The sequence below is a fragment of the Colletotrichum fructicola genome (genome assembly GCF_000319635.2).
Source record: "Colletotrichum fructicola Nara gc5 chromosome Unknown KSG_Nara_v1_contig01, whole genome shotgun sequence".
Classification (NCBI taxonomy): Eukaryota; Fungi; Ascomycota; class Sordariomycetes; order Glomerellales; family Glomerellaceae; genus Colletotrichum; species Colletotrichum fructicola.
In genome coordinates this window covers 7741382-7767252 of record NW_027094051.1, presented here as the reverse complement: position 1 = coordinate 7767252, position 25871 = coordinate 7741382, and the positions used below count along the sequence as shown (strand labels likewise).

At 55.1% G+C, this 25871-nt stretch overlaps 9 protein-coding genes across 9 annotated transcripts; 5 read left to right on the top strand and 4 right to left on the bottom strand.

The window, feature by feature from the left end:
* Window positions 1-480: 480 nt before the first annotated feature.
* On the top strand, window positions 481-2149 carry CGGC5_v002213 (uncharacterized protein; the record flags this gene model as incomplete). Its single annotated transcript, XM_032035182.1, has 2 exons — window positions 481-516; window positions 578-2149. 2 exons carry the CDS (start codon window positions 481-483, stop codon window positions 2147-2149), a joined length of 1608 nt encoding a protein of 535 aa, XP_031885802.1.
* A 1777-nt stretch (window positions 2150-3926) lies between these two features.
* Window positions 3927-5052, top strand: CGGC5_v002212 (uncharacterized protein; the record flags this gene model as incomplete). Its single annotated transcript, XM_032035181.1, has 4 exons — window positions 3927-3938; window positions 4010-4304; window positions 4368-4655; window positions 4718-5052. 4 exons carry the CDS (start codon window positions 3927-3929, stop codon window positions 5050-5052), a joined length of 930 nt encoding a protein of 309 aa, XP_031885781.1.
* An 845-nt stretch (window positions 5053-5897) lies between these two features.
* On the bottom strand, window positions 5898-9152 carry DOA4 (Ubiquitin carboxyl-terminal hydrolase 4; the record flags this gene model as incomplete). The annotated part of the gene is made up of 2 exons (XM_066150935.1): window positions 5898-6818; window positions 6867-9152. 2 exons carry the CDS (start codon window positions 9150-9152, stop codon window positions 5898-5900), a joined length of 3207 nt encoding a protein of 1068 aa, XP_066009738.1.
* Window positions 9153-10947: 1795 nt separating this feature from the next.
* On the top strand, window positions 10948-13264 carry VPS27 (Vacuolar protein sorting-associated protein 27; the record flags this gene model as incomplete). Its single annotated transcript, XM_032035179.1, has 5 exons — window positions 10948-11021; window positions 11071-11203; window positions 11261-11545; window positions 11598-12378; window positions 12429-13264. 5 exons carry the CDS (start codon window positions 10948-10950, stop codon window positions 13262-13264), a joined length of 2109 nt encoding a protein of 702 aa, XP_031885779.1.
* Window positions 13265-13752: 488 nt separating this feature from the next.
* Window positions 13753-14801, bottom strand: CGGC5_v002209 (uncharacterized protein; the record flags this gene model as incomplete). Its single annotated transcript, XM_032035177.1, has 5 exons — window positions 13753-13932; window positions 13999-14059; window positions 14116-14323; window positions 14382-14651; window positions 14708-14801. The coding sequence occupies 5 exons, from the start codon at window positions 14799-14801 to the stop codon at window positions 13753-13755; spliced, it is 813 nt and encodes a 270-aa protein (XP_031885614.1).
* Window positions 14802-15451: 650 nt separating this feature from the next.
* On the bottom strand, window positions 15452-16100 carry CGGC5_v002208 (uncharacterized protein; the record flags this gene model as incomplete). The annotated part of the gene is made up of 4 exons (XM_066150934.1): window positions 15452-15577; window positions 15677-15734; window positions 15795-15984; window positions 16034-16100. The coding sequence occupies 4 exons, from the start codon at window positions 16098-16100 to the stop codon at window positions 15452-15454; spliced, it is 441 nt and encodes a 146-aa protein (XP_066009948.1).
* Window positions 16101-19392: 3292 nt separating this feature from the next.
* Window positions 19393-20226, top strand: CGGC5_v002207 (putative phosphatase; the record flags this gene model as incomplete). The annotated part of the gene is made up of 2 exons (XM_032035175.1): window positions 19393-19942; window positions 20006-20226. 2 exons carry the CDS (start codon window positions 19393-19395, stop codon window positions 20224-20226), a joined length of 771 nt encoding a protein of 256 aa, XP_031885609.1.
* Window positions 20227-20536: 310 nt separating this feature from the next.
* cct5 (T-complex protein 1 subunit epsilon) lies at window positions 20537-22405 on the bottom strand (the record flags this gene model as incomplete). The annotated part of the gene is made up of 5 exons (XM_032035174.1): window positions 20537-20998; window positions 21047-22163; window positions 22221-22269; window positions 22325-22342; window positions 22396-22405. The coding sequence occupies 5 exons, from the start codon at window positions 22403-22405 to the stop codon at window positions 20537-20539; spliced, it is 1656 nt and encodes a 551-aa protein (XP_031885610.1).
* A 606-nt stretch (window positions 22406-23011) lies between these two features.
* HBS1L (HBS1-like protein) lies at window positions 23012-25595 on the top strand (the record flags this gene model as incomplete). The annotated part of the gene is made up of 4 exons (XM_032035173.1): window positions 23012-23312; window positions 23398-24090; window positions 24141-24341; window positions 24391-25595. 4 exons carry the CDS (start codon window positions 23012-23014, stop codon window positions 25593-25595), a joined length of 2400 nt encoding a protein of 799 aa, XP_031885607.1.
* Between the last annotated feature and the right edge of the window lie 276 nt (window positions 25596-25871).

The following is a 25871-nucleotide window of genomic DNA, read 5'->3' as shown; positions in this document are numbered from 1 at the left end:
TGTCGAGCTCTGCAGCTAACGGCCATCTCAATTCTAGAATGGACTTCCCCCATCGGACACATCCTATAGTCCGCCTCGTGTGTCTCTCCCTACCGGCCAATGAGCCATCACCAACCGAGGACCTGCAGGGCCGCTCGACCATGAGCACAGCTCTCGAAATATACTCGTCGTCACCACTGTCACAACAATGAAACGCCCCCTTCTGCAAGCCCCGAGCGTGGAGCCCAGAGCCACAGCAAGAACCGCATGCCGTGTCTCTCATTGTCCCAGGGACAGTCCCAGCCCGGCAGCACCACATGGACCGCTCATAGACGCCCAAAGACACGCCAAGCGTGCGCACCTCCGACGTGCTATTCATTGTATTAAGATAGAGTTACGTCGCAGCCGCCCTCTTCGAGATGAACTCTTGTCCTTTCTCCCGTTTGATTTCGAGAGGTGACCGGCGCCCAACCAAAACGCTGCCTCTCACTTGAAGCAATCATGTCGGGGTTGTGTGGTATCCGCCCTGAAGGGATCGTAAGTCGTCTTCCCTTGCTTGACTAGAATCAAGGGCTGCTCCAGCTAACGCTTCACACAGGTGGCTCATTCAAAGTTCGGTCCTCTACCATCATCGTGTTTTTTCGACAGTGTTGTTGTGCCTTTGCCAGCATGGATCCGTATCATTGTCACGTTTGCACTCTTTCACTTTGTCGTTCCCGTCCTCGTCGTGGACAAGATCAAGCGGTATGAAGTGAAGCACGAATGGCAGAGACACGCCCAACTGTCGTTCTATTACTTCACCATCCTCGTCGTTTTCATGATGGAGGCCATGGAAATTGGTAGGCTGGCATCCATCAACTTTGGCGTCGGCCTGCTCCCGTTTGTTTTTGCGGGCTGTGGTGTCTGCGCCGTCATGCAGTCCACGCGGGGTTTCCAGCGCCGCATTCGCAACTGGCAGCCAGCCAACATCATCTTCTGGATCATGAGCATCGCCGTCACCTCCATTAAGTTTGTGACCATCGTAAAGGCGGGACAGGCCAATCCGCAGGCCAGACGTGCCGGCTCCGACTACCCGACTACTCACCAGCTTCAGGACCTTGGCGTTCTCATTGCCTGCTATATTCTCCTGCTCGTCAACGAGATCGCCCTCATGTTCCAGAAGACCTGGGAGGAGACTGTCGACGCCGAGAACATGAAGAAGCTCCGCCTCGAGCGCTCCATCAGCGACCAGGCCCGCTACGATCTTACCCGCGCCATCGAGGAGGGCTACTACCCGTCCGGCGTCACCTACCTCACCCTCAGGCTGGAGGGCGAGTCCGCAAGCGACAAGGATGTACCGAGCAAGGAAGACGAGCTTAAGAAGACGGCCAGCCACAACGCTTCCATTGCGGGATCGTCTTCCAGCGCCAGCGAGAAGGGCAAACGCACCATGGACGAACCGATCGAGCCTGTCCCCATGATCCCACCGAGCTTCCGAAACAGCGAGCGGTGGTCGTCTGCCATGACCCTGAAGGACGCTGCCGCAAGTGACGACCAGCTCAACGAGAAGAACGGCCTCAGCAAGAAACGCGACACCGCCAGATGGTCGGCAATGACTCTCAGGGAGCCGGCGCCCATCCGCGACCCCAACGACAAGCGCGGCTCAGGATTTGGCGGCGCAAAGGCTTCGCCCACGTTTGAAAATATCCAAGAGACGGAGGCCCTGGAGGGCGTCGAGCCGATTCACCGCTACGCCGAAGAGAGAGCCGCCCAGAAGGCCCTCCTTAGCGAGGCCCCGTTCTCGATCAATAGGGACAGCCAGCCGCCTCGCAGCCCCTCCGAAGCACACCGATCCTTCCTCTTGAAGCCCGCCAACCCCAACCCGCACGGAGAGCGGTGGTCTGTCATGACGCTCAGGAATGACGGCACAGTTCCGCCGACCAGGGAGGAGCATCAGCCCATGATGTCTTCCGCCAGCACACCCGAGAGGAAACCTTCCGGCTCGGGCGAGAGAAACGCCATGAGGCGGTATTCCGACTGCTCGTCACGGTCCATCCGGCGATTCTCTGCGCGCAACGATCTGAGGGAGGCTGCGGCTACGGCGGCCGCGTTCGTGGACGGGGAGGATGTGTCTATGGGATCGCCGACGGAGGAGACGCATTTGCAGCAACATCAACCGCCCTCGCCATGAGGGGGACTTGGCATCGATACCAACAACCAAACTGGTACACACATAACTTTCCTTAATATCTCTTGTCATTTTTGGAGGGGAATGTGTAATTTTTCTTTGAATCTTGCAAAAACAAGCAGGCGAGGCGCCATATCTAGAACGGGCAGGGTCTTATGAGAGATGTGGGAATAGTGTGTATAATCAAGACGAACTCCTCCAAAACGATTCCACATATGCCGTGTTGTTTCGCAATGAGCAAGTGAGGAAGAGGGTGCCTAGAGATACTGCTGGCGGTGCATCTGGGCCTCTTCTTTTGGTAGTGTATAAAACCAGCATCTCACTACAATTTACGGCACCAACTTCCGAGACGGTTGCTTTTTTTCCACAGCTGATCCACACAAGCAACAATACGTGCGCGTCACCTTGGAATTTCACGGCGTATTAGGACAGGGAAAAGCAAGTAAAAACGGTAGTTGCTGTTGAGAGGAGATCGTGGTTGGGGCGTGGCTTGTCCAGCCAGCCATTCCCGTATTGTGACTTGCGGCACTAGGCTGGGGTTGAACCGCGACGCTAATCTCGGTGGTATTTTAGTGTAAATCGATAAGAGTGTCCGGTGGCGTTTCTTTTCTTTTCTCGATGGCGGGTGTATTTATGGCGTTTTTTTGTGTCTAGTTAGTTGTCCGGGCAAGGCAAGGTCAGTGTGGCGCGCGATGGGCGGGAAACGTTGGAGTGGGAGGCGTGTGAATGAGAATAGGGGCGGAGGGGACAGGGCCGCGAAGGAAGTTTGACAGGGCGAGTGAGGGCGGGAGGATGGATGGATGAAATATGGATGAAGGAAGGCGATGGGTCAGCATGCACCATCTTTTGATCTCTTAGTGCGAGAGGTTCTCATATGCGGTCCTGGTTTCTTTCCATCCGTCTTTTGAACGAGTGTTGAAACTGCGAGTTCCTGGAGATGGAAATAAGCCGCCGGGAGTTACGCGGCCCGAAGAAGGGAAGCCGAAGGAATCGTGGCGCGGTCCATAAGCAGACCTGCTGTTGGTAGCCTTGAGTAGGTAGGTTACTTTCGTCAGGCGGCGCAGTCTGATAAGTCAGACTCCATGTTTTTTTCTGGTCCAAGTTGGTTGGACGGGGTTGGAAGCAGCTGCCAATCTATTCGTTCTGTCTGAATTTGCAGTTTTCTTTCTTTTGGGTGTTGCTGTGCATGAGGGTGGCGTCCGTTTATTGATTCTTCCAACTTTCTTATCTTGGCATTCAGGATCCTTGGCCCCCCTGGTAGAGAATGAGTGACGTTTCGAGCCTGCGGAGGGACGATGAGGAGGAGCCTGCGGAGGAACCACACCACCAACGAGGTCACCGCTCGACCACGGCGAGTGAGAATGACGATCCCGTGAAGCAGCGCCGGGGCGGCGGCGGCGGCCCGAGGAAGGGACACACCAAGTCGCGGAACGGGTGTATCGGGTGCAAGAGGCGGCGGGTCAAGTGCTCGGAGCGGCGGCCCGAGTGTGAGGGGTGTCTAAGGATGGGGCTTGTTTGCGAGTGGGCGTGGCCTGCAAAGAGGCACCTGGGGACGGGTTCCGGGAGGAGACGGATGATGACGATGGAGGTGGGGGATAGTAGTAGTGGTGACGGTGAGGATGGGGAGAGGGAGATGGTGACGGTGGTGGGGATGGGGATAGGGGGTCCGCCGTCGCCTGTGTTTGGGATGGAGGACTTGAGGTTTTTTCAGCACTTTATGCTGGATGCCATCCCGCCTTTGCCTGTCGGGGGAGGGGAGGTGTGGAGGGGTGTCGCGAGGATGGCGCATGAGGTGAGTTTTGTGTGCTTCCTTACGGACTATCATGCTTTATCTTTCTGGTGGACTGACGGATGAGTGAAAAGTACGACTTTTTGATGCACGCAGTACTGGCTCTCGGCGCGTCGCATCTTTCTCTGTGCAGTACTCTCAGCGACAGCAGTAACTCCGCCTTGTCGTCGTCGTCAGGGACGGGCGTGATGGAGCGCCAGGCGTTGGGGCACAGGGTGCGAGCGATACGCGCGCTCAACGACAAGCTGTCTGGCGGGCGGCTGAGCAAGGTCGACGGGGACGCGGCGTTTGCGGCGATGATGGCGTTGACGTTCCAGGCTGGGTACATGGTTGACGGGATGGGGGATTTCGTGGCCATGGTTCGGGGGTGTAAGTCTCTCCCTCTGCCCTTCTCTGTGTGCGTATACATGATGCTGACATGAAAGGTAAAAGGCCATGTCGTCGCCGACAACGCGATGCCCTCGTTCCCCGACTCTGCGTTCCGCGGGTTCTCGGGCCCGGGCTACGTCTCGGGCTTCCGGTCGCTGCTGCAGCCGGACCAGCACCCCGGCAGACTGCCCAGGCTGGAGGACGTCAGGGAGGCAGAGCGGCGGGAGGTCTTGGACGGGTTCGTGGGGAGTCTGCGGGACGTCGGGGCGCTGTGCGGGAGCGTGTGCGAGGTCGAGTACCTGGCGGGGATGAAGAGGGTTGTCGGGCTTGCGATTGCGGGGTCTGAGGATGGTGAGTGTTTCTGGCCCCCGTCTTCGGCGTGGGAATTGGGGAGGGTATTAACCAGGGAGCAGCATACCTCGAGTTCGCGGCAATGTACAACCGCCTCGGTGAGATGAGCAGCGACGATTTCGTGCGCTTCAGCGCCGCGGGGAACCACGCCGCGCGGATCCTGCTGGGGCACTTCTTCCTGCTCGCGCAGGTAGTCGAGATGATCAACCACCGCAGGGGGCGGAGCCGCGAGGGACGGTTCCGGGCGAGGGTGACGCTGGCTTGGCTGGAGGGGATCGAGGAGGGGCTGCCGGGGGAGTTGAAGGGGTATTTGAGCTGGCCTTTGGGGTTTGCGAGGGGACGCATGAGGAGGTTGGATGGAGCGGACGGTGGTTGTGTTGGAATGGGTTTGTCGTGAGGGTTCGTGGGTGGGAGAAGGGTGTTATGTCGAGGAAAGTTGTTGGGATACCAAGATGAACTTGGGCGTATCCGACTTACATCTTTCTCCCTAGAGACTCAAAGGCTCCTCCGCCGCAGCCGTCCGACGTCGGCAACTTTCCAGCAGCTAAATCAAAACATCATACTAGACTTCAGACACGGACGATATGGCATCCCCTTTCATTAGGGAGGTTCATGATGGCTATCGAGTGCCGGCCAACTATGGAGGTTCGGTTTTGGATAGATAGAGTTGATATAATCCCATCTCATAAACTCGGCCATCTCTGGCCGACTTCTTGGCAAAGACAGCGTGTTCTTCACTTCAAGATGCTGGACGGGCTCCGTTGAAGACTGTTCTATGTCTGGACGCAGAAGAATGTTCGCTCTCAGCTACACATCTCAAGTCATTCACCGTGAGACCATCTCCAAGACTAGAGCAATCCCCTGAAATGTGCGGTTCTCATTCCAATAGAACTAATGTTTTGTCATGACCTCATCCCGAAAAAAAGAGCAAGAAAAAAGTATCCTGTCCGTCCCCAATGTGACAGGCAAGATAAACCCCCCTCCCCTTCCCCTTCCAAAATCGAACCAGACGCCATGCTTTGGAAGAAGCGCTTGAAGAAACTCAAACTGTAGAAAAAAGACAACATCGTTCCATGCTTGGCAACCGCCCGCCGTCATTCAGTTCTATATGAGGTTTGAAAAGCCCCCCACCCCGTTCCCCCTTTCCTGCCCCGCCGATATTCCCGACACATGTACATATCTTTGGTCCTTTTTCACCCATCTTCCCCAATGCTCTCTCTATTACAACATCTTGCGGAAAAATCAACGTCTCGAGGATCGACCTTGCTTTCTGCGGAAGAAGACGAGGTACGGCACATCGGAGGTGCTCTTCTTGAACACTTCGCGACTGGCGTCGCCCCCGCGGCCCGTGCCGTCGATGCGGATCGGGGTCACGCGGGCGTCGTTGATGCGGTGCCAAGCGTGCGGGTCGGGGTTCTGGGGTTCGCGGACGTAGGAGTAGTAGTGACCGCTGGTGATGTTGGTGCCGGTGTGGATGATGACGGCGTAGCATTCGTAGTCGAAGGGCAGCTCGAACTTTTCGTCGAGCGGCGGCCCGACGGTGTTGCGTTCCTCGGGCGGGATGAAGAACTGGTCGAGGTTCAGGTTTTCAAAGTCCCATGTGATCATGTCCCGCTTCTTCTGCACCTGGCCGGTGTTGTCGTAGTCGAAGCGTCGGAAGCACACGCACAGCAGCTCCGGCAGACGGGCGAGCGCGATTTGCTTTTGGCCCCGTACGTTCATGTTGCAAGTATCGCACTTGTAATCGTCGATAAACTCTGGCTCGAGGTATGACTTCAGGCAGTCTTCAATCGTTTGTGTGTTGCTGTTGATGGGCACCGAGATGAAGTCGAATGTCGCAAAGCTGTAAGTGCGGTTGTTACATCTTGAACACACCACGGTCGAGAGTTCCAAGCCACGCCAGTACCTGTCGACGATGGACGAGTTTGTTTTCAGGTAGTGACCCCACCACTCGTACGCACCCTGAAGCATCGACTTGCCAACCTTCATCTGAGGGTACGCTGCGTTCTCGTCGCCTACCCGATCTCTTCGCATGTTTGTCTCATCGTGAAGGTAGGCCATCAGCCAGGACATGAATTCTTGAGCATCCTGCTGTCGACCACCACCAAACTCATCACCCTTGTCTTTAAGCCGGCTTTTTTCACAGACCGATCGAGAGTAGTCCTAGGAATGGTCAGTACAGCACATATCTTTACGGGTGAGGAGGCTTACCATCAGTGTCTGGGCCTTCATGGTGGCAAACTTGCCGGAGTCCATCCAGTGGAACAGGTTGGATAGGATGCGCGACATGAGCTGAGGGGGATCGCTCTTCTCATCGGGCTTCTTCGGGACCTTGTACGTGTTTTGCCATTCAAACGTGGCCAGCTCCTTGCCAAAACCAGGCGACATCCGCAGGGCTTGGATGGAGCTGTTGGCGTAACACCAGACACCGGGGTTGTTGAGACCTGTGATGTGATGGCCATCCTTGACTGCGCCGACAGATGGAGAGTCGGGGCGGGCCAATGGGCCCTGCTTGAGGTTTCGAGCTTGGGCTGGGAAAGCCAAGCCTTGAGCCTCATGGTCATCCTGCGTTTGCGAAAGACCACTGTAGCTGGGACGAGGAACGGCTGGAGCTGGCCGCGTAGGTGGTGACGGAAGCTCAGAGTAGATATCGGCGTGGTTTTGATAGTTATTGTACGTGGGCTTTTCAGGGCTGATGGGTGACTGCATGGATTCCTGCTCAGCTGAGACGGCTGGGAATCTGCGCAGAAACTCTTCAGTGCTGCGCACATGCATGAACCCAGGAGAGCGCGCAGTCTCGAGATCTGCATTGTGCAGCGTTTCCTCCCAAAGCTTTACCTCTTCAGGCTTCAAAGGCGTGACTTTGTATTGCCTGGCTGGCTTTGAGATGGAGATGGAGGGCTTCAAAGGAGACCGAATCCTAGGGGCCCTAGCAGCACCAGCTGTCTGGGACGTGGCCAAAGCAGCCCTTCCCATTAGATCTGTCCACGCATCCAGGCCTCCCTGGAGCAACTTGGGGGGGTTCTTCAACTCCTTTCCGTAATTGAAGTACGTCAATGCGCGCTGGAGTGACAACAGTGCGGCTGCGTCCATGTCAGGAGAAATGTATCGTGGGATAGCATCTGAGTCCTGGTCATGGAAAACCACCAGGTCGAAAGCGTCCCTCCTCTCGAAGTGGTGGTATTCCTGCGCGGGTGAGAGCACCATGCTTTCGGCAATCTGCTCTGAAGATATGTTCTCTCTAAGTAAAATATTGGGTTCAATGCAGATAACGGCTTGTGACAGAATGTGGCCCTCGTCGAAATCGTCGCGGCTGCGGACGTCAATGATTAGAACTTGAAGTGTTGCGGAGCCCCTTCTTATAAAACTCATTAGGTCCTCGGCAGTGATGGTGTCGCCCTCGGGGATCGTGATGCTGGGACGGTGAATTGGAGCAGGAGCGGCATTAGGCTGAGGCTGGGGCTGAGCGAAGTAATCAGACGATTTATTGTTGGCAAGGACGGTATTGATCGCGGCCGAGGAGCCCGTTCTGCTGAACAGGCCGCGGGGTGTACTTGAGGGCAAGGAGGCCGCTTCATTAGACACGGTTCCTCTGGCCGGGCTGTAGATGGCGTCCGGCATCTTTGGCAGGTCTGGCAGGCTTGTCACTACTGCCACCTTTGGTTTCTCGGTCGGTTCGGGCATCGCCCTCGGTCCTGCTGGTCTCGCCGGAACGAGGGGATGTGTTCGTATGCGGGGATCTTGGCCAGGCAAAGCTACCGGTCCTCTAAGATTGGCGAAGCGGGCTGCCAGATCCTCGGCGGCCTTGCTCTTGAGGGTCGGTGTGCCAGCCCCCGAACGTATCACATTGCCATGTAAAGATTGGGGCTTCGGCTGGACTGCAGGTTTCGGCTTCGGCGAGCCATTGACCTGTGTACCGGCCTCGGCTCTCGTGGGACTCATCAGTGGTGCGCCCGGCTGGCCCTGGGGTGACATGGGTCGGTTCGCTTGGCCGTTGACGATGGAGGATGGTCTCGAGGTGGTCGGGCGGACGCCCGTTCTTTGATTATCGGCGATGATGTCGGCCTTGATCTTTTCAAAGGCTGTATGCTGGGACTCTATCTTCTTCATGAGGGCAGAGTAGATGCGGCTCATGTCTCCTTGGCCGCCCCTCACGGCCAGGGCATCGGGGTGTTGAGGCACATATCGAATGGCAATCAAGGAGGCCTTCAGGTACTCCTTGAAGGCGAGATCTGGTCTGCCAAAGTCGCGGAAGGTCTCGGCTTGTCGCATGGCATTGTCGCCCCTCTCGAGGATCTTGCGCAAGGGTAGCTTCATGTCGACATCGGGGGAGGCGGAGGTGAGGTCGTCTATATGGGGTAGGGGTTGTTTGGCGCCGCGGCCGGCCGGTCCCCCGTCTCCGCCCATGGCGAAGGAGTGTAAAGAGGTGCCGTTGGACATGGCAGGACCGCCGCCGCCGAGGACGGTTCTGGTGGCTGAGGAGGCCGTCGAACTCATGTGAACGAGGAACGGTATCTGGGGGATGGGTGTGGAAGTTGGATCATGTCGCTGCACGCGCGGCTGCTCGGTCGGTCGCGGGAGATGTTGTTGTGGTTTGGGTTGGTAGATTCGAGGAGTGACGGTGGTGGTGGTGGGAGGATTCGGAGCGATCAAGGTACGGAGGACGGGACTCGGAGACGACGACAATCGGCGGCGGGATCGTCATGGGTGGCAGGCGACGGGACGCTTTAGTAGTACGTTGCAAGCGCAGCTGCAGGGCGGTCTGCAGTGTGCATGTTTCCTTGAATAGAGCAGAGGGCTTTCGGTGGGTTGGAAGAATGGCGGGGGCAGCCAAAAGGCGTCTTTGAGGAAAAGAGAGGTAGAATAGAACAGATTTGTGGTGCCGTATGCTGTGCTGCCGTCTTGTGAAAGGACGATGGTCCGTGGTGGAGGGCAGCCTCGCTGTCGTCGTCGCCGGGCGCTAACAATTTCAACAATGGCAAGACATTGTGGAGAGGGAACGGTACCGTTGCGGCGGCTGTGTTTTTGGGGGGCGTTACGGTATCTTATCCGAGAGGGCCGGTACCCGTCGACATCGAGACCAGGGCTACCTCTGGACAGGGCAAGTAAATGCTGCGCTGGAGGGCAGTCGGGATCACTGACGCATCCGGCCTCTTGAATGCTTCAGGCACTGGAACTGGAACAGGCGGACAAGGCGGGCAGGGTCGTCGGTGCCCCTGCTTTTTTTTCTTCTCTTCTCTTCAGTCTCAGGGTATCACACCGGGCGGCGGTCACTGAAGGAGGGCGGCCGGGCGGCGGGTTCGCCGTTGATTTTACTTGGGTGCATGCACCTTGGGCGGCAACTTTGAGTAAGGTACCTAAGGTAAAGAAAGCTACGGATACCTAGGTAGGTGCTAAAGCTGGCATGACTGACAACTATAGTGCCGCGCCACAACCAATATAGGCTGGCTTTTACCTCCTAAATACCCACCCTCGATGTTGTTTCTTTGCCGGGTATTACATGGCGACAAATGCAAAAATGCATTACAAGGTGAAGGAGCTCATGTCAAAGAGTGCATTACCCAGAGATGCCCAAGTCATGTACTTACAGCAAGCTCAATGCCAAGGCCCGCAGCAATTTGGGCAGGTTGGCAAACCCATGCGCCACAGTTGGCTCCACCGCCATGTTCCCAACTTCGTCATCTCTGGGGAACCCCCCAAAACCCGTCTTCAAGTCCCACGCCCTTCGCCGATTACTATCGAAGTACGTACCGCGTAGTCAGCAGCACCAGGTGAAGCAGCCACGAGGCCCGCGACGACACCTGCAAGGCAGCCCTTTACCAATCCCCATGCATCCCTGCTGCGGAACCAGAGTCGCTACGTAAGTTTAGGTACCCGTACTGCCTGACTACGCACTGAGCCAACGTAAGGTAGCCACCACCAGGCATCGAAGTATCTCGCCGTATCCAGCCCGCCTGCAAGCTACCTCCCGGGCGACCTGAGGTGGACAATCGGGCCTAGCCTGCTGCATCTCCAACTGAACGAACCATACGCACCATCCCAGAGACCCCAAGGCTAAGGCTGTTGCATCTGGGCCAACAGACACACGCACTCCAAGCTTTCCTCTTGTCGCTCCTCCATCAATATTATTCCTACGCGCAATCCATTCCACCTCCGCCTCGTAACCCCGTAACGTCGGCATCGCGACCGCATCCGAACCACGTACACATAGATAGCCCGCCGACGACGATCGACATTCGCTTGTTTGCACTCGCCTCCCCGCCCATCCCGCATACCGCATCCAGCCTTCAAGATGATGGGCTGGTGGTCCAGCTCGGCCAACACGGCCCTGGACGAGCAGATCGAGAAAGCCACCAGCAGCAGCTTGTACGACCCGATGCCGATGCTTCAAATGACTGTTCTAACGCTGCAACAGGGAGGATATCGCTCTGAATCTCGAGATCTCTGATGTCATCAGGTCCAAGACCGTCCAGCCCAAGGAGGCCATGCGCTCCCTCAAAAGGCGCATCGGCAACAAGAACCCAAATACCCAGCTGAGCGCCCTTAACGTATGCCATGCTTCGCTGCTGCCTGCTCTTATATACACAAGCTAACCCGGATGGCAGCTTACCGACACGTGCGTCAAAAACGGTGGCACCCACTTCCTTGCCGAAATCGCCTCGCGAGAGTTTATGGACAACCTGACCTCGCTCCTCCAAGCCGTTGGTCCCGCCGCCGTCAACCACGAAGTGAAGCAGAAGATCCTCGAGTTGATACAGTCCTGGGCCGCCGCTACCGAAGGCCGCCACGAGTTGGGATACATCGGAGAGGTCTACAAGACACTACAGAGAGAAGGCCACCACTTCCCTCCCAGGGTCACCGTCTCCAGCAGCATGATTGACAGCAGCGCTGTAGGTTTTCTGTCTGAATGCCGTTGATGTCCCCTCCGCTGACAAGTAACAGCCCCCCGAGTGGGTTGATTCAGATGTCTGCATGCGATGCCGAACCCCCTTCACCTTCACGAACCGAAAGCACCACTGTCGCAACTGCGGCAACTGCTTCGACCAGCAGTGCTCGACCAAGTCGCTGCCCCTCCCCCATCTCGGCATCCTCGCGCCCGTCCGCGTCGACGATGGCTGCTATGCGAAGCTTACCGACAAGTCCAGCAAGGGAGGCGCGCCTTCGCCACTGCCCCAAGACCGATCTCCCACCTACCCTTACAAGACCCGCAGCACGTCTGCCATGCAGCCGCGCAATGCGCGCGTTGACGACGCATTCGATGAGGATCTGAAGAAGGCGCTGGCTATGAGTCTGGAGGAGGTCAAGAACTACTCCAAGGGCTACGTGCCTCCCACCGCCAACGGCCCGGATGCCAAGGTGAATGGAAGCTCTGCTGCCCCGACGAATGGCGCAGAGGATGAGGACGAAGACCTCAAAGCTGCCATCGCCGCCTCGCTGGCCGACATGGAGGAGCAGAAGCAGAGGCACGCCGCTGTATTGAAGGAGCAGACATTGAGCGCTGGACCTTCATCGACTCAGCACTTCTCCTTGCCCAAGAACGACTACGAACTTACCCCGGTCGAAGCCGAGAACATCAACCTCTTCGCGACCCTTGTCGACCGCCTGCAGACACAACCGCCTGGAACCATTCTGCGTGAACCCCAAATTCAGGAGCTGTATGACAGTATCGGCACTCTGCGGCCGAAGCTCGCCCGCACCTACGGAGAGACCATGAGCAAGCATGGTATGTACAGCCCTTGAGTGCCCCCCGTTTTCAGTACTAACCCACCCCAGATACCCTCCTGGATCTCCATGCCAAGCTTTCCACTGTCGTGAGATACTATGATCGTATGCTCGAGGAGCGGCTTTCCAAGGCATACAGCCAACATGCCGTCGGAGGAGGTTATAATCTTCCTCCTGTCCGCCACTCGACCGGCTCTTATCCTTCACTTCAGGCTAGCGCCCCTGGTGCTGCCGAGAACTTTTACACTGGCGAGCAACGAGTGGACTATGGTCACGCTCCGCCACCCCAGGCTTACCCTCCTCATCCTCAACACACTCCTCAGCCTCAGTACGCGACGTTCGATAAGCGAGCGTCGGTGTCTGGGCCCCCAACTGGCGTATACCCTCCCCAGGAGCCTCAACGGACAGACAGCTGGAGAAGTGGAGGTGCGCCCGCGCCCGAGCAGTATGCGCCTCAACCTTCGTATCCCAGCGAGCATACCCCTCCCGCAAACCACCAAAACCAACCTGCCGCAACACCATCAAACGATCCCAACGCCTCTTACTACTTCAACCCTCAGCAACCCAGTGCGCCCCCGTCCGCACCACCGTCCGCCGACCCGAATCCCTCTCCGTACCCCAATCTTCAGCAGGCGGTGCAGTATAGGCAGTCTGTGTCTCACCAGCAGACACCTGTCCAAGCACCGGCCCAGCCCGCTCAGCATACACAGCAGCATCAGGCTCCGCCCCAGCAGCAGAGCTACTGGCAGCCGTCAGTACCCCAGCAATCAGCGCCGCAGCATTGGCAGGGCCAGTACAACAGCGGATATACCCAGGAGTCGTTCCCGACTGCGCCGCAGCACGCCCCGAAGCAGCCGGCCGTGGAGGAGAGTCTAATTGATCTTTGAGGAGGATGCGGTCCGAATGCATGCAGGTCTACTACATAGGTTTCGGCGTTTCAGGGACACAAGGGCAAGCCGAAGTAACTCTTTGCATTATTCGGGCTTGAGAATGAGCTGTAAAATGACATCTTTGTTGGACACGTTTGCATTCCCTTCTCCTGCTCGTCGCCAGGAACAATAATCTGTGATGTGGAGTTGTACCGAGTGGCAAGGTGTCATAAGACTAATGTATTCATTTGATTGACGATTGCATGTGCTTGATTCTTTATGTTCCTACCCTTGCGTGATTCTCCCTTTGTCGATTACTCTTCCGCCAATGACCCTAGGTCAACCTTTGGTGCTTTGACATCAAGGCCACACTCGTTATTAAGCAGTCGAACGGCTGTCGAATGATGTCAAGATGAGAGCTCCCTCCATATCCCACATGACGCCTCTCTTGACCATCTTCCAGGCTGGTTTTATATGTTCATGCCAGTCCTCGTTGTCACCAAGTATCAAGTCTCCAGCTGATCGGGCTGTTGAACGACCTCAGTCATGACGACGCCGCGACCCTCCTTCAGGCGGCGCGATGCCTTCTTCCAGGCATTCTTGCGGTCCTTCACGGCGAGCTTGTACTGAGAGCGATGCCACTCGCCCATCTCTCTGGATCGCATGACCTCGCGATATTGAACTGCCTTGAACGTGTTCAGTGATGAGTATTTTAATTAAGGGCAATGGTTTGAGGATATTGTGCGACGTACCTTCCAGTCGACCTGGTCAACGGGCAAGGTCCAGTCCTCTTTGGTTTCGAGGTCGGGGTTCCTGGCCTTTGTATCAGCATCTGCCTCTGGGTTGGGCCATGGTTTGTGTTTACTTACTTGTATCCCGGGAAGGCGGGGATGGGCTTGAGGAGGGAGAGGTTGGTTCTCGGCTTGCGCTGGGGACCAGGCTTGGAGTAGGGCTGCTTCGTCTGCTCCTTGGCCTTCCGTTGCTCGACCTTATCCTGCTCGACCTCCTGCTCTTCAATCACCTCCGGCTCAACCTTAGCCACCACCTCACCATCATAGTCTCCGGTTTCTTCGTCGTCTGTTTGAATGGTTAGTTGGTCTGCTTTCAATAGTCGCATTATTGGCGTGGCACTTACAATACAGGGCAAGGGTCTTGGGTCCCACACGGGGCACGAGATTTCCGTCCTTGTTGTAGTCGAAGTGAGAGAGGTGGAAGATGATGGGAGTGCCTTCATTTGGATATCCTCCCCAGCCTTCGTTCTTCTCGTTCCCCTCCTCGTCGTAGTTCTCCCAGTTCTCGCTCTCCTCCTCGTCGTTCTTCTGGTCGTTGTCCTTCTGCATTTCTCTCTCCTTTTCCTCTTCCTCCGTCTTCTTCTTGAGCTCGCGGGCGGCGAGGGCCTCGGCTTCTGGTTCGGGTGTCAGCTATTTTGATTCGCATTCGGCAGGCATCTTAGACACTCACGAATGCGAGCGAAGTATCCGGGAGGTATGTAAGGCACGATGCGGTCTGCGTTTTCCGCAAGGTACTTCATATCCTCATCGGAGATATCAGACATGGTGGCGACGGCGATGATGGTGATGGCAATATGTGGGAGTTGTTGTGTTGGTGTTCCGACGGAAAATCTGGGAGAGACTGAAGGATGGTGAGTTTGAAGGGTGAAAGCAGTGAAGTTGGTTGAGATGAAGGTGCTCTGAGAGATGCCTTGGGGTTCAGGACGGGTTGGGTGAAAAGTGTGTGGGTGGTGAATGAGATGGTGAAGGTGAAGGTGAAATCGAAGTGAGAGCGGCAAGTCGCGTCTAGCCCACTACGTCCATCACTCCGAGTATACAGGCCAAAATATGCCGTGTATGTGGCGTAAGTCATCTATTCGATCAAAGTACGATCTAAATCGAGGAGTCATGGTTATTGCAAGGAAGCTGGTCTCCTGGGTTTCCTGGGTTTCCTGCTCCCAATAACGGGATATGCAGTATCCGCAGCTTCTTACGTATTTTTTCTCCGCCTCCGTCAATAATATACTCAAGTCAATCTTTGGTAATTGATACTAGATTCATTGTTGAACAGGGTTAAGCATCAATCATGGGTACCAAAGATTTTGTTTCAGAAGGGGGTTTTGCCTCTTTGAGTCTGGAAGATACATGCTCATATCAGTTCTTGCTGTCAACCTAGAGTTAGAAGTCTCTATTTCGGCCCGTCCTAATAGCGTTATCAGATACCCTTCGATTCAGCGGCATCCTCAGACGCCTCCCGCCCGCCCTGTTGCTGCTGGTCATATTGGAACTGCTCCCACGCAGCAATCTCCCTGGCCAGATAGACCTCACGCTGGCGGCGTGCCTATTGGGGACGAGGTTAGCTATAAATGTCTAAAGAGGCTTGTAGAGCGCGTCTCTTCTTTGAACGAACTTGGAACAGAGGAATTGGTAGGCGCGTTACCTTGAGGTCGACTTGGTCGAGAGGCAGAGTCCAGTCATCGTTCAAGATTGCGATGTTCCTAGCCATTCTATGTCAGTATGTTTATCTGTTTCGTAGAAAGGCGGAAAGCTGGACTGACATGGTTCCCGGGAAGACGGGGCGGGGCTTGAGGAGCGATGGGTGGATTCCCGGCTTTGACTCGGGGGTAGATGAGGAGCAAAAAGAGGACTCCTTTGTCTGCTCTTCTCCCTTCTGCTGCTGCTCTCTATTGTTCTTCCTCGCATCCTCCTCCTTCGCCTTGCGTTCGCGGTCGGCGAAAGCCTTCGCTCCTGCTTCCATAGTTAGCTTGTTGGGCAAATCGAGTGTTGGGGCACCTACGAAGACGAGCGAAGGTTCCAGGAGGCTGATGAGGTGCAAGTATGTTGGGACGGTCTTCGTTGGGCATGGTGATGGTAGTTATGTCAGTCGGCAATGATTTATGTGTGTGTTGTGTTCTGGCTGTGCCCATGTTGAGAGGAGGAAGGGTGGGAAGATAGCCAGGAAAAGGTGAGCTTTTTGAGGGTGAGGTAGATGCCTGGCTATCTAGAAGTGAGGTACCTGAGGGAGACGTGGGTGAAGATGAAATCGAAGTGAAAGCGGAAGCGGAAACAAATACCCGCCCTGTGTCCCGTTACGTTCATTCATTCCACAATCGCTGGTTTTTTGGGCAGTATGGATACCGTCTGGATCGGGACGTTTACAGGTTTTCTTTACCTACCGATGTTTCTCTTGTAATGTGGAAACAGCGATCTACGCTTGCTTCCCTATACGATGCTTTCACTCAGCATCCCTAGCACTAGTGGTCTGTGTCCGTCGATTGTACTCCAGGTATTTGTTGACAGTCAACAACTTTAGGGAGAAAATGTGTTTGTCTGGGCTTGGGCAGTAAAGGAGTGTACCTTCAACGGGGTGGTTCAAAGAAATCGACCATTTCATGAGCATACACCGTACCATGGAAGGCGAGTTCATTGCCGGCCTGTGCCCAAAGATCCAAGTATAGAGCCCCCATTTTTATGGTATTTTCGAAGTCTTCGTGGACTTGGCTTGAGCCTTGTTAGGCTGAGGGGCTGCTTTCCCCAGTTCTAAGCAAAACGGCCCTGTTTGCTTCAGGCCTGGGAAGTCTCAGCTGTGTATAAAAACTCTGCTTTGAAGCGTTATCTTAAAGGGGGTTTCCCTAAACAGCAATGGGAGTCGGTATTTGAGAAAGCTTGCGATGATTTGAAGCGCGACGAGGCGACAAAGTAACCAACAGCCCTAGGCACCAACACCAGAGATTTAGTCCATCATTTTGAGCATCCCTATATTTTACTATTGCCTTCTTCCATCTCGCACTTGATGTTATGACGTATTCGTCATTAAGTGGCTGTCTTTACGTGTTGTCTGTGAATGAGGCCGCAGACGTCCTCGGCGGCAGCAGCGACTCTTTCTGATTTCCATATAAGCTAGAGAAACGGTGGAACTAAACCATTAGGGAGACAAAAAGCTGGCATTGGTTTCGATTTGATGTCTGAGGAGGTAAAGGGAGGCTTTATAGGGCAATGCAGGGCCACGTATATCGTCTCATGCGTTACTTTTGAGAGTGAAGCCCGTTACCGGGGAGGTGTTTGAAATAACGCAGACCCTGCCGATGTCGAGAGAGGGCCGACGTTGATCTGAGCCGGGTCATTCTAATATTTAAGAGTCAGGCAACGCTGGTGAAGGGTTTCCTCCGCACAATGAAAAGGTGACCTCCATCGTCAGTCATCTCTGCAACACTGTGATGCAGAGAGACCAGGCTAGCTTACGGTAGACTACGCCCATCTGTATCTTTGTTGGCTTCTCGTCTAAGTATACTGTATACCTGAGAATACCCACCGAACATGCGCGATGCAGAACGAAAGGCCGACTTGGCTTGAATTCGTCTTGTAGGTTCTCCAGTAAGATCTGGCGAGTGTTTGCGTTCGCACTCATTTAGCTAAGAGAATTGATAGAAGAATGATTTATGATGTCTCTGATTTGGGTTGCTGCAAATAAGGCCGAAATTTGAGGTATCCCTCGACATTTCAAATAGTTTCTTGTGCCTACGCCTCCAGAAAACTTACCATAGTGAGAGAACGAAAGATTTATGCGCCCGTAAACAAGACTGGCGTTGTATACAGCGTAGTAGAATATAGATAACCTGGCAGTTCTGTCTTACTCTACCCCTATCCCTGGTTCATACACAAGTGGAATAAACAGAAGAGACATACCTCAAATCTTTAGGGTTCGTTGAAGGAACTTCGTTGGTGAGGACTCCAAGTCTCTCAACCAGAGCATAGCTCAGCAGAAGGCGACGAATCGGCTCCGATTGAGGTCACACAAAGGGAACGATAATTGATCCATCTTTCGGCTTGCGATGTACAGCATGATAATTTATTCGAGGCAGACTGCCAGAGCAAAGAGTAACTGCCATTCAAGTCTCTCTTCTCATTCGTATGCTTTTCTGGATTCGCCAAATTTGACGCCGCGTGATATTTGCGAGGTTTTACTGCGGAAAAGACAGCAGCAGTGAGCGCTTCACGTTGCCTGTCTTGGCCGACGAAACATTAGTATTTGATTCGAACTCCCGAAACACAATGCCCGAGTAATCGTTTATCACACACCATAATAGCACTAAGAAAATGGAAGACGATGCAGGTAACTGAGAGCTGTCATAAATCTTTTTGGAAACTTCCTCGGCTTGGCTTTCGGGCTTCGCTTGGGACTTCACCGTTTTGAAAGCAAACTTCAAGCTGCCAAATTGTTCATCTAACTTGTTCCGTCATCTAAACCGGTTTAAAATGGAAACTCAAAGCCTGAACTCACATTCTGCCTGTTTATCCTCATTCTCACCTGACAGCTCAAGTGAGTCACTCCATCTTCCGGGCTAGTTCAAAATCTCGGCAACCTGACCAATTTCAAACATCGCGCACCAGCTCAATTATATAAGTTGCCGCAAGCAGTAACTCCGTCGCAACGAAGTCGGCCCTTTGATCTCGGCAACAAGTCAGCTCGCCTCAATTGATAAGCCGTTCCCCCTGCCCCGCCCAACCACTCCGGACGGCGCCAGACGGGTGTGCCCCGCATTTCGCCCCGGTCATCGGCGCCGCAGCGCTACGGTCGGTGCAGCGGGCCACCACTGCAGCGTTCTTGGCTCTTAGCCAGCACAACCGCTGTAAGCTGCGCTGCGCTGCGAGTTTCCTCTCCTGTCGTTTGAGTCATTTTGCGAGAAGATTCTTGTCCCGCCATGATGCCGGTGGAAAGAACATCCACTTTTGGCTATCCATGGATGTCTGGTGTGTATGAGGTGTGCACTGGCGCCATGGACCCTGACTCCAGTGTCCGCCGCCGCCGCAGCCAACGCCGCTTCGCCCCAACCAAGGAATTTTCCCGAGGACGGGGGAGCCATTACGTAGTTGTCTCGAGACCGCGTGCTTTTATCATTGGATCGTGAATCACGCAGTCATCCACACCGAGCACCGGAGGTTTTGTAACGTTTAGAAAGTGAACAAATAAACCACATCGCCAGCCTTTTTTCCGCAGCCTTCAAGGTGTTTGTTTTTCTTTCCCCAGAACTTTACCCCGCCTGTCTCACAACCTCATCTGTCTCACCAACATCAGACCCCTCCAAGTCAATTGCATGTCATAGAAACGACATCTCACCACACAGAAACTTCTCGACATCGCCAACCTCATCAACCATGCCTGTCCAAATCCACCTCGTCCGCCACGCCCAGGGCTTCCACAACCTCAACGTCGAAAACGAGGCTATCCGCGACCCCCTCCTCACAGACAAGGGCAAGCAGCAATGCGCCGACCTCCGCGCCGCCTTCCCCCACCACTCCAAGCTCACCCACCTCGTGGCCTCCCCGCTGCGCCGCACCCTGCACACCTGCCTCCTCGGCTTCGGCCCCGAGGACGGACACCTGGGCAAGGTCATTGCCCTGCCTGAAGTGCAAGAGGTATCGGATGCCCCGTGTGACACCGGCTCCGCCGTCTCTGAGATCGAGGGCGAGTTCGAGGGCAAGGTGGACTTCAGCCGGGTGCCGGCGGACTGGACGGAGAAGAAGAACCCGGAGAGCAGGTGGGAGCCGACGTTGAAGAAGCTCGAGGTCAGAGCTGCGGAGGCGAGGAGGGCTTTGAGGGAGATTGCGGGCGGCGTTGAGGGGGATGCGCAGATTGTCGTTGTCACTCACGGCGGTTTCTTGCACTTTTTGACAAACGATTTTCACGGAGTCCCTGCTGGAAAAGGTACGTTTTCTCCCTGACGTTCATGAGAGCTGGTGTCGGACGGTCTTGCTAATGAGCTTGCAGCGACTGGGTGGGAGAACACCGAGTACAGATCGTACAACTTCGCCGACAGAACCGGCAAGGACGAGAAGGCCCTGTTGACCGAGACGCAGGAGAGCTGGAACCGTCGCCAGGGCGAGAAGACTCGTCCTACGCCTGAGGAGCAGGCTGAGCTGCAGCGGGTATTCTACAGAGACATGGAGCCGTACCTGAAGTACACTGCTGAGAGAGGCTGGATGCAGTAGAGGGGCTTAGACAAGATGAGTAAAATTCGGATAGAGTAGACGGCATGCATTGGAATAGACCAGACATGGCAAATGACTTAGAATATCATCACAATGAACATTGAATCAAGAAATCGCTGGCAACATCGTCACATCAGGTACTCGTTAACTCAATAAAACGTGAAATGCCGGCTGGGGAAATTCGAGGACTGGTATTGGTCTCGACATTGGGGCCTCTCTATTTGCATAGTACAAAGCTTGGTATAATCCCAAACACCACTGACCCGTCTAGAACCTATTTTCCGTTCATCATCATTTTTACTTTAAATCTTTAAAAGTCCTCCTCGCCAGACCCGGCGATGATGACGTTGTTGACCTTCAATACCATTCGGCATAATTGCGTCGCCAGCATGAGCTGCTGTCTCTTGCTGATGAGGGGGTCGATAACGAAGGCGTCCTTCATGTCGTTGCTGCCACGGTTCATGCAGTCAACACCAAGCTTTCCGCGGTCGGCGGGACTGGCCTTGACCTGCTGGCTCTTCACCTCGGCCAGAGTGGCGATAGGGTTGAGACCGCTGTTCTCGGCCAGGGCCATGGGAACGGCGTCCAGGGCCTCGGCGAAGGCACGCATGGCGTACTGCTCGAGACCAGGGGTCTTGGTGGCGGCATCCTCGACCGCCAGAGAGCAGGCAATCTCGGCGGCACCACCACCGTAGACAACGCGGTTATCCTTAACCAGGTTGCGCACGACGCAGAGGGCGTCGTGGAGAGAGCGCTTGGCCTCGTCGATGATCTGACTTATGTTAGTTGGAGGTTGTCGCTCAAGGTCCATTTAGCTTACCATCTTGTTGCTACCGCGGACGAAGACAGTCACCGCGCGAGTGTTAGCGCACTCCTCAATAACCAGCATCTTCTCTCTTGTTGTGCCAAAGGTCATCTCTCTGACGCGGCCAGCGGTACCAAGCTTCTCGGGCTTGAGGTCCTCGAATCTGGGCACAATGCGGCCGTTCGTTGCAATAGCCACCAGTTCGATCTCGGGGCCACCAACCCACCTCACGGCAGGAAGATCGTTCTGAAGAAGAAGGTGGTTGGCCTCGTCGTCGAAACCCCATTGGCAAAGTGCCAGGTTGGCGCCGGCGTCCTTAATCTGCTGAATCATTTCAATAAACTTCTCCCTCTCGTAGTTCTGGAGCTTCTTGAACTCCTCGACGCTGGTGATGTCCAGCTTGTGCTTGGTCTTGGGCTTGGGGGGCTCAAAGGCGCAGGTAAGGATGGCGATCTTGGCATCCTTGACCTCTGAGGGCATCTGGGGGTGGGAAAAGTCCTTGTCGATAATGACACCCTTGACGAGCATAGAGTCCTCCAGAGCTCCTCCAACCTTGCCGTCGACCTTGATCAGCTCGAAGTCAACGTCTCTACGTTCCAGGTCGGCAACGGACAGGACGGCGTCCACTGCGATCTTGGAGAACTGGTCGTGCGCCTTGGAGACGATCTTGCTGCCCAAACTTGTCCGTGCCACCTTCAAAAGGTTTCCTGTCTCCTCCTTTGTGAACTCGATAGTGTCTGAGATCTTGTCAAGCTCCGATACGGCGATGTCGCAGGCCTGGTCGTATCCGTCGGCAATACGGATAGGGTGAATGCCCTTGTCGATAAGCTCCGCCGCCTGCTCCAACAGAGCTCCGGCAAGAACAACGACACCGGTAGTACCGTCACCAATCTCGTCATCCTGAGACTTGGACAGCTCTACCAGCAGCTTAGCGACGTGGTTGGAGATCTCCATCTGTTGCAGAATCGTAGCACCGTCGTTCGTCACTGTGATATCTCCATCGGGGGAGATGAGGATCTTGTCGAGACCGCGGGGGCCCAGGGACGTCTTGACGATGTTCGCGACCGTTCGGGCGGCGAGAATGTGGTTCTTGACGGCCTCGTTGCCATATTGTCTCTTCTTCTTTCCCTGACTGCGGGGTGTGAGCTATAGCTTCGTTTTTGGAACGACGGCCCGGTGCAAGACGTACTCTCTGACGACGATGAAAGGACGGCCCTGTTCGTCCTTCGTCACGACCGCTTTGTGTCAAATATCAGTATGGTACCCGAAGCTTGTAGTCGCCGCGTGGCTTACCGTTGGCCATATCCAAGTCTAGATACTTTTGTTAGCTAAAGTCAATAATTCAGGGGCGGGCTGCTGCATACTCAACGCCATGGTGAAGGTCGTCGCACGTTACTGGGGGGATCGGGATGGAAGTGCGATTCAACTGGAAGTGACGCCGGGGAAATCGAGGTATCGTGGGTTGAGGGGGGTTGAGCTCCAAGGACCGGGACCTGGTGGACCAAAATTTCTGAATAATTGGTGGTGCCTGCCATACTGGGGGACCCGCGACCAGAAGCTTCGGTGGTCGGCGCTGGGATAATCCGGGAGCTCACCGCCTGGCGGGCGGCGGCGTAACCTGGCTCGGGCCTGCCCAAACACCCTACTGCAGTGGTTGGGTGAGCGCATCCAGGTGCCAGGCGCCAGAGGTACCCCGCCATGGACGTCTTGCCCCTCCATGACAATGGCAGGCCCCACGCATCCCATCTCCATTACCAGCACAAGTGCCGTCATTTCCAATCTTCCGGAGATAGCTCAGGTCGCAATTCAAACCACAACTTTTCCCACGAAAAAGTCAGCGCAACCCGGCATGCAATAACGACTTCTTTCTCCGGTTGCTCATCCTTGCTTTAAAAACGTTCTATTTTCCCTTCCACCCTCTGCATCCATCTCCCCCCTTCAACCCACCCTCAGAAGAGTCACTCACCACACTCGTCCACCATGTCGCGCCACCAGGCAGTCCGCAATCTCGACTACGAGGAGGTCCTCGATGAGTATGACGCAGACGACTACGAAGATGAGAATGAAGGCGAGCAGCTCAGCGCAGAGGACCGTCAGGCCATGGCCGAAGGCACTCAGTTCGTGCGCAGCTCCCTAGGCTCTGACGCCGACAAAGTCACCACACAACAAATCCAGGATGCACTCTGGCACTACTTCTATGACATCGAAAAGTCGGTCTCTTACCTCAAGAAGAAATTTATCGATCCGCCCCCAAAGCAGGAGCCCAAGAAGACCAAAGATGGTGAGTCGGTTTAGTTTCCTATGTTATTTTCTTCCTTCTGCTTTTTGTCAGGCACCGGCAGTAGCAGACATTGAGTGTTCGGCAGATGGCATGGGTTTATGGTCGTGGGACGACGAGGTCTTGGAAGATGCTGTGTCCGATTCGCATGCAGGGTACCCGGTTCCCAGGATTGCCTCCTTGACTGCCGCAAGCTACTTCCACGGGATCTCTTGGATGGGCATTCCTCAATCCCGGCAGGCTATCTTGACTCCCCCTCAACCCCTTCCGGGCGGTCTGCTTGGTGGCGGGGAGGGCCCCAAACTCTCCAAGCTACAAGCACTGGCAGCTGCGCGTAAGAAGAAGACGGATGTCAAGAAGGATGACGACAAAGTCGACCGCGCTGAGAAGCGCATGTCTTCCTTGGCAATCACTGAGCCATCATCGAAGGAGAGTGGTTCGGGCCTCCTGGCCAAACGGCAGAAGCTATCTGGAGAGTCGACACCCCAACCATCGGCCACCTCTCAACTTCAAACCTCATCCTCGGACGCGCCATCTGGAATGGACGTCGACCTGGCGCAGGAAACGCCAGCGGGGAATGATGAACTGACCCAGGATGACTGCTTCGTGGTGCCATCAACGAGACCGTCCGCCTTTGCTCAGACGCTCTTCGGACCAAGCCAGGACTCTGCCGACGCCTCTCAGACCTATAGCATGCCGTACACGACCTCGTCGTCCTTCGTGCCCAGTGCTTTCACCCAGCCAAGCCCTGATGACATCGTGCTCGCTGCCCAGGCGAAAGGTTCGCGATTTGCGACAACACAGTAAGACGCTAACTCTAATAACTTTTAGCGGGCAATAAATTCGACGCCGCTGCCGCCAAGAGCGCAACCAAGAAAGTGGCCGCCAAATCGAAGGCCAACGAGGCTCCTGCTGGTGAGATGAAGCAGTTGCAGCTTGACGATTCAGCAGCGCCTAAGAATAAGAAGCTCGACGTGCTGAAGGAGTTTGAGAAGAGCGATAACAAACGAAGTGCAAGTTTCGTCGTGGTTGGTATGTACTTCTCACCTCACTTTCTTGAAATACGCCTAATAAATTGCAGGCCACGTTGATGCAGGAAAGAGTACCCTCATGGGCAGGTTACTGCTAGAGCTCAAGTTTGTTGAGCAGCACCTGGTCGACCGGTATCGTCGACAGGGAGAGAAGATTGGCAAGGCATCGTTTGCACTTGCGTGGGTGATGGACCAGAGAGAGGAGGAGCGCGAGCGTGGCGTCACCATTGACATCGCCACAAATCAGTTCGAAACCGACAAGACACGCTTTACGATTCTCGACGCCCCTGGACACAGGGACTTTGTTCCCAATATGATTGCTGGAGCCAGTCAAGCAGACTTCGCAATCCTTGTTATCGACGCCAACACGGGAGCTTTCGAGAAGGGCCTGAAGGGACAAACCCGAGAGCATGCCCTGCTTCTACGCAGTCTGGGCGTGCAGAGGGTCATCGTCGCCGTCAACAAGCTTGACATGGTCGGTTGGTCCAAGGACCGATTCGATGAGATTTCAGAACAGGTCACCGGTTTTATGAAGGGCAACGGTTTTCAACTCAAGAACGTTACCTTCGTTCCCATTTCAGGACTCAACGGCGACAACCTGGTGACAAGGCCAGAAGACGAGGCGCTGTCATGGTACACGGGGCCAACGTTGATCGAGGCGTTGGAAGACTCGGAACCAATGACGAGAGCGCTCCAGAAGCCATTCCGCATGTCGATATCAGAAATTTTCCGGTCTCAGCAAAGCCAGCTGACAGTGGCTGGTCGGATAGAGTCCGGCACAGTACAGAACGGAGAGTCGCTCATCGTGCAGCCCAGCGGCGAACCGGCCTCAATACGATCGATCGAGGTGGACTCGGAACCGCAAGAATGGGCGGTGGCTGGCCAGAGCGTAAATATCGGTCTGTACGGCATCGACCCAATTCACGTGCGCGTGGGCGACATCATCAGCACCAAGGCAGCACCCATCGACACAAGCGACACCCTGACAATGAAGGTGCTGGCATTCGACCACTTAATGCCGCAGCCAGTGGACGTTCATCGTGGTCGCCTGCACGCTGCCGGTCGAATTGAGGCTATTCCAGCCGTGCTGGACAAGGTCACAGGCGCGACTGTCAAGAAGAACCCCAAGATCGTGCAGCCTGCCAAGGTTGCGCGGGTGGTCGTCAGGCTAGAGTCCAAGGTGCCTTTGGAAGCAGGGCAGAGAGTGGTCTTGAGAAGCGGCGGCGAGACAATTGCTGCAGGGCTGCTCGAGTAAACGGTGAAGAATCAAAAGAAGAAACGTGTCATGGTCGCGAACTGTATGGTATTTACGGCATTTGTGTGGGAAAAGGACGCAATGCATGGCGTGCGAGAGCGAAAACGGGTGCTAGTTGAGGCTCCATTAGAGTTGAGCGCTGAAAATAGAGTTGCCTGCAACTTCTGTCTGAGGGCAGCCAATGGGAACATGTCTATCCATAGAAGAACACAGTTTGAACACCTTGCAGGAACCATGGAGTCTGATGCCAGGGCCAGGGCTATCTCGTCCCAAGTG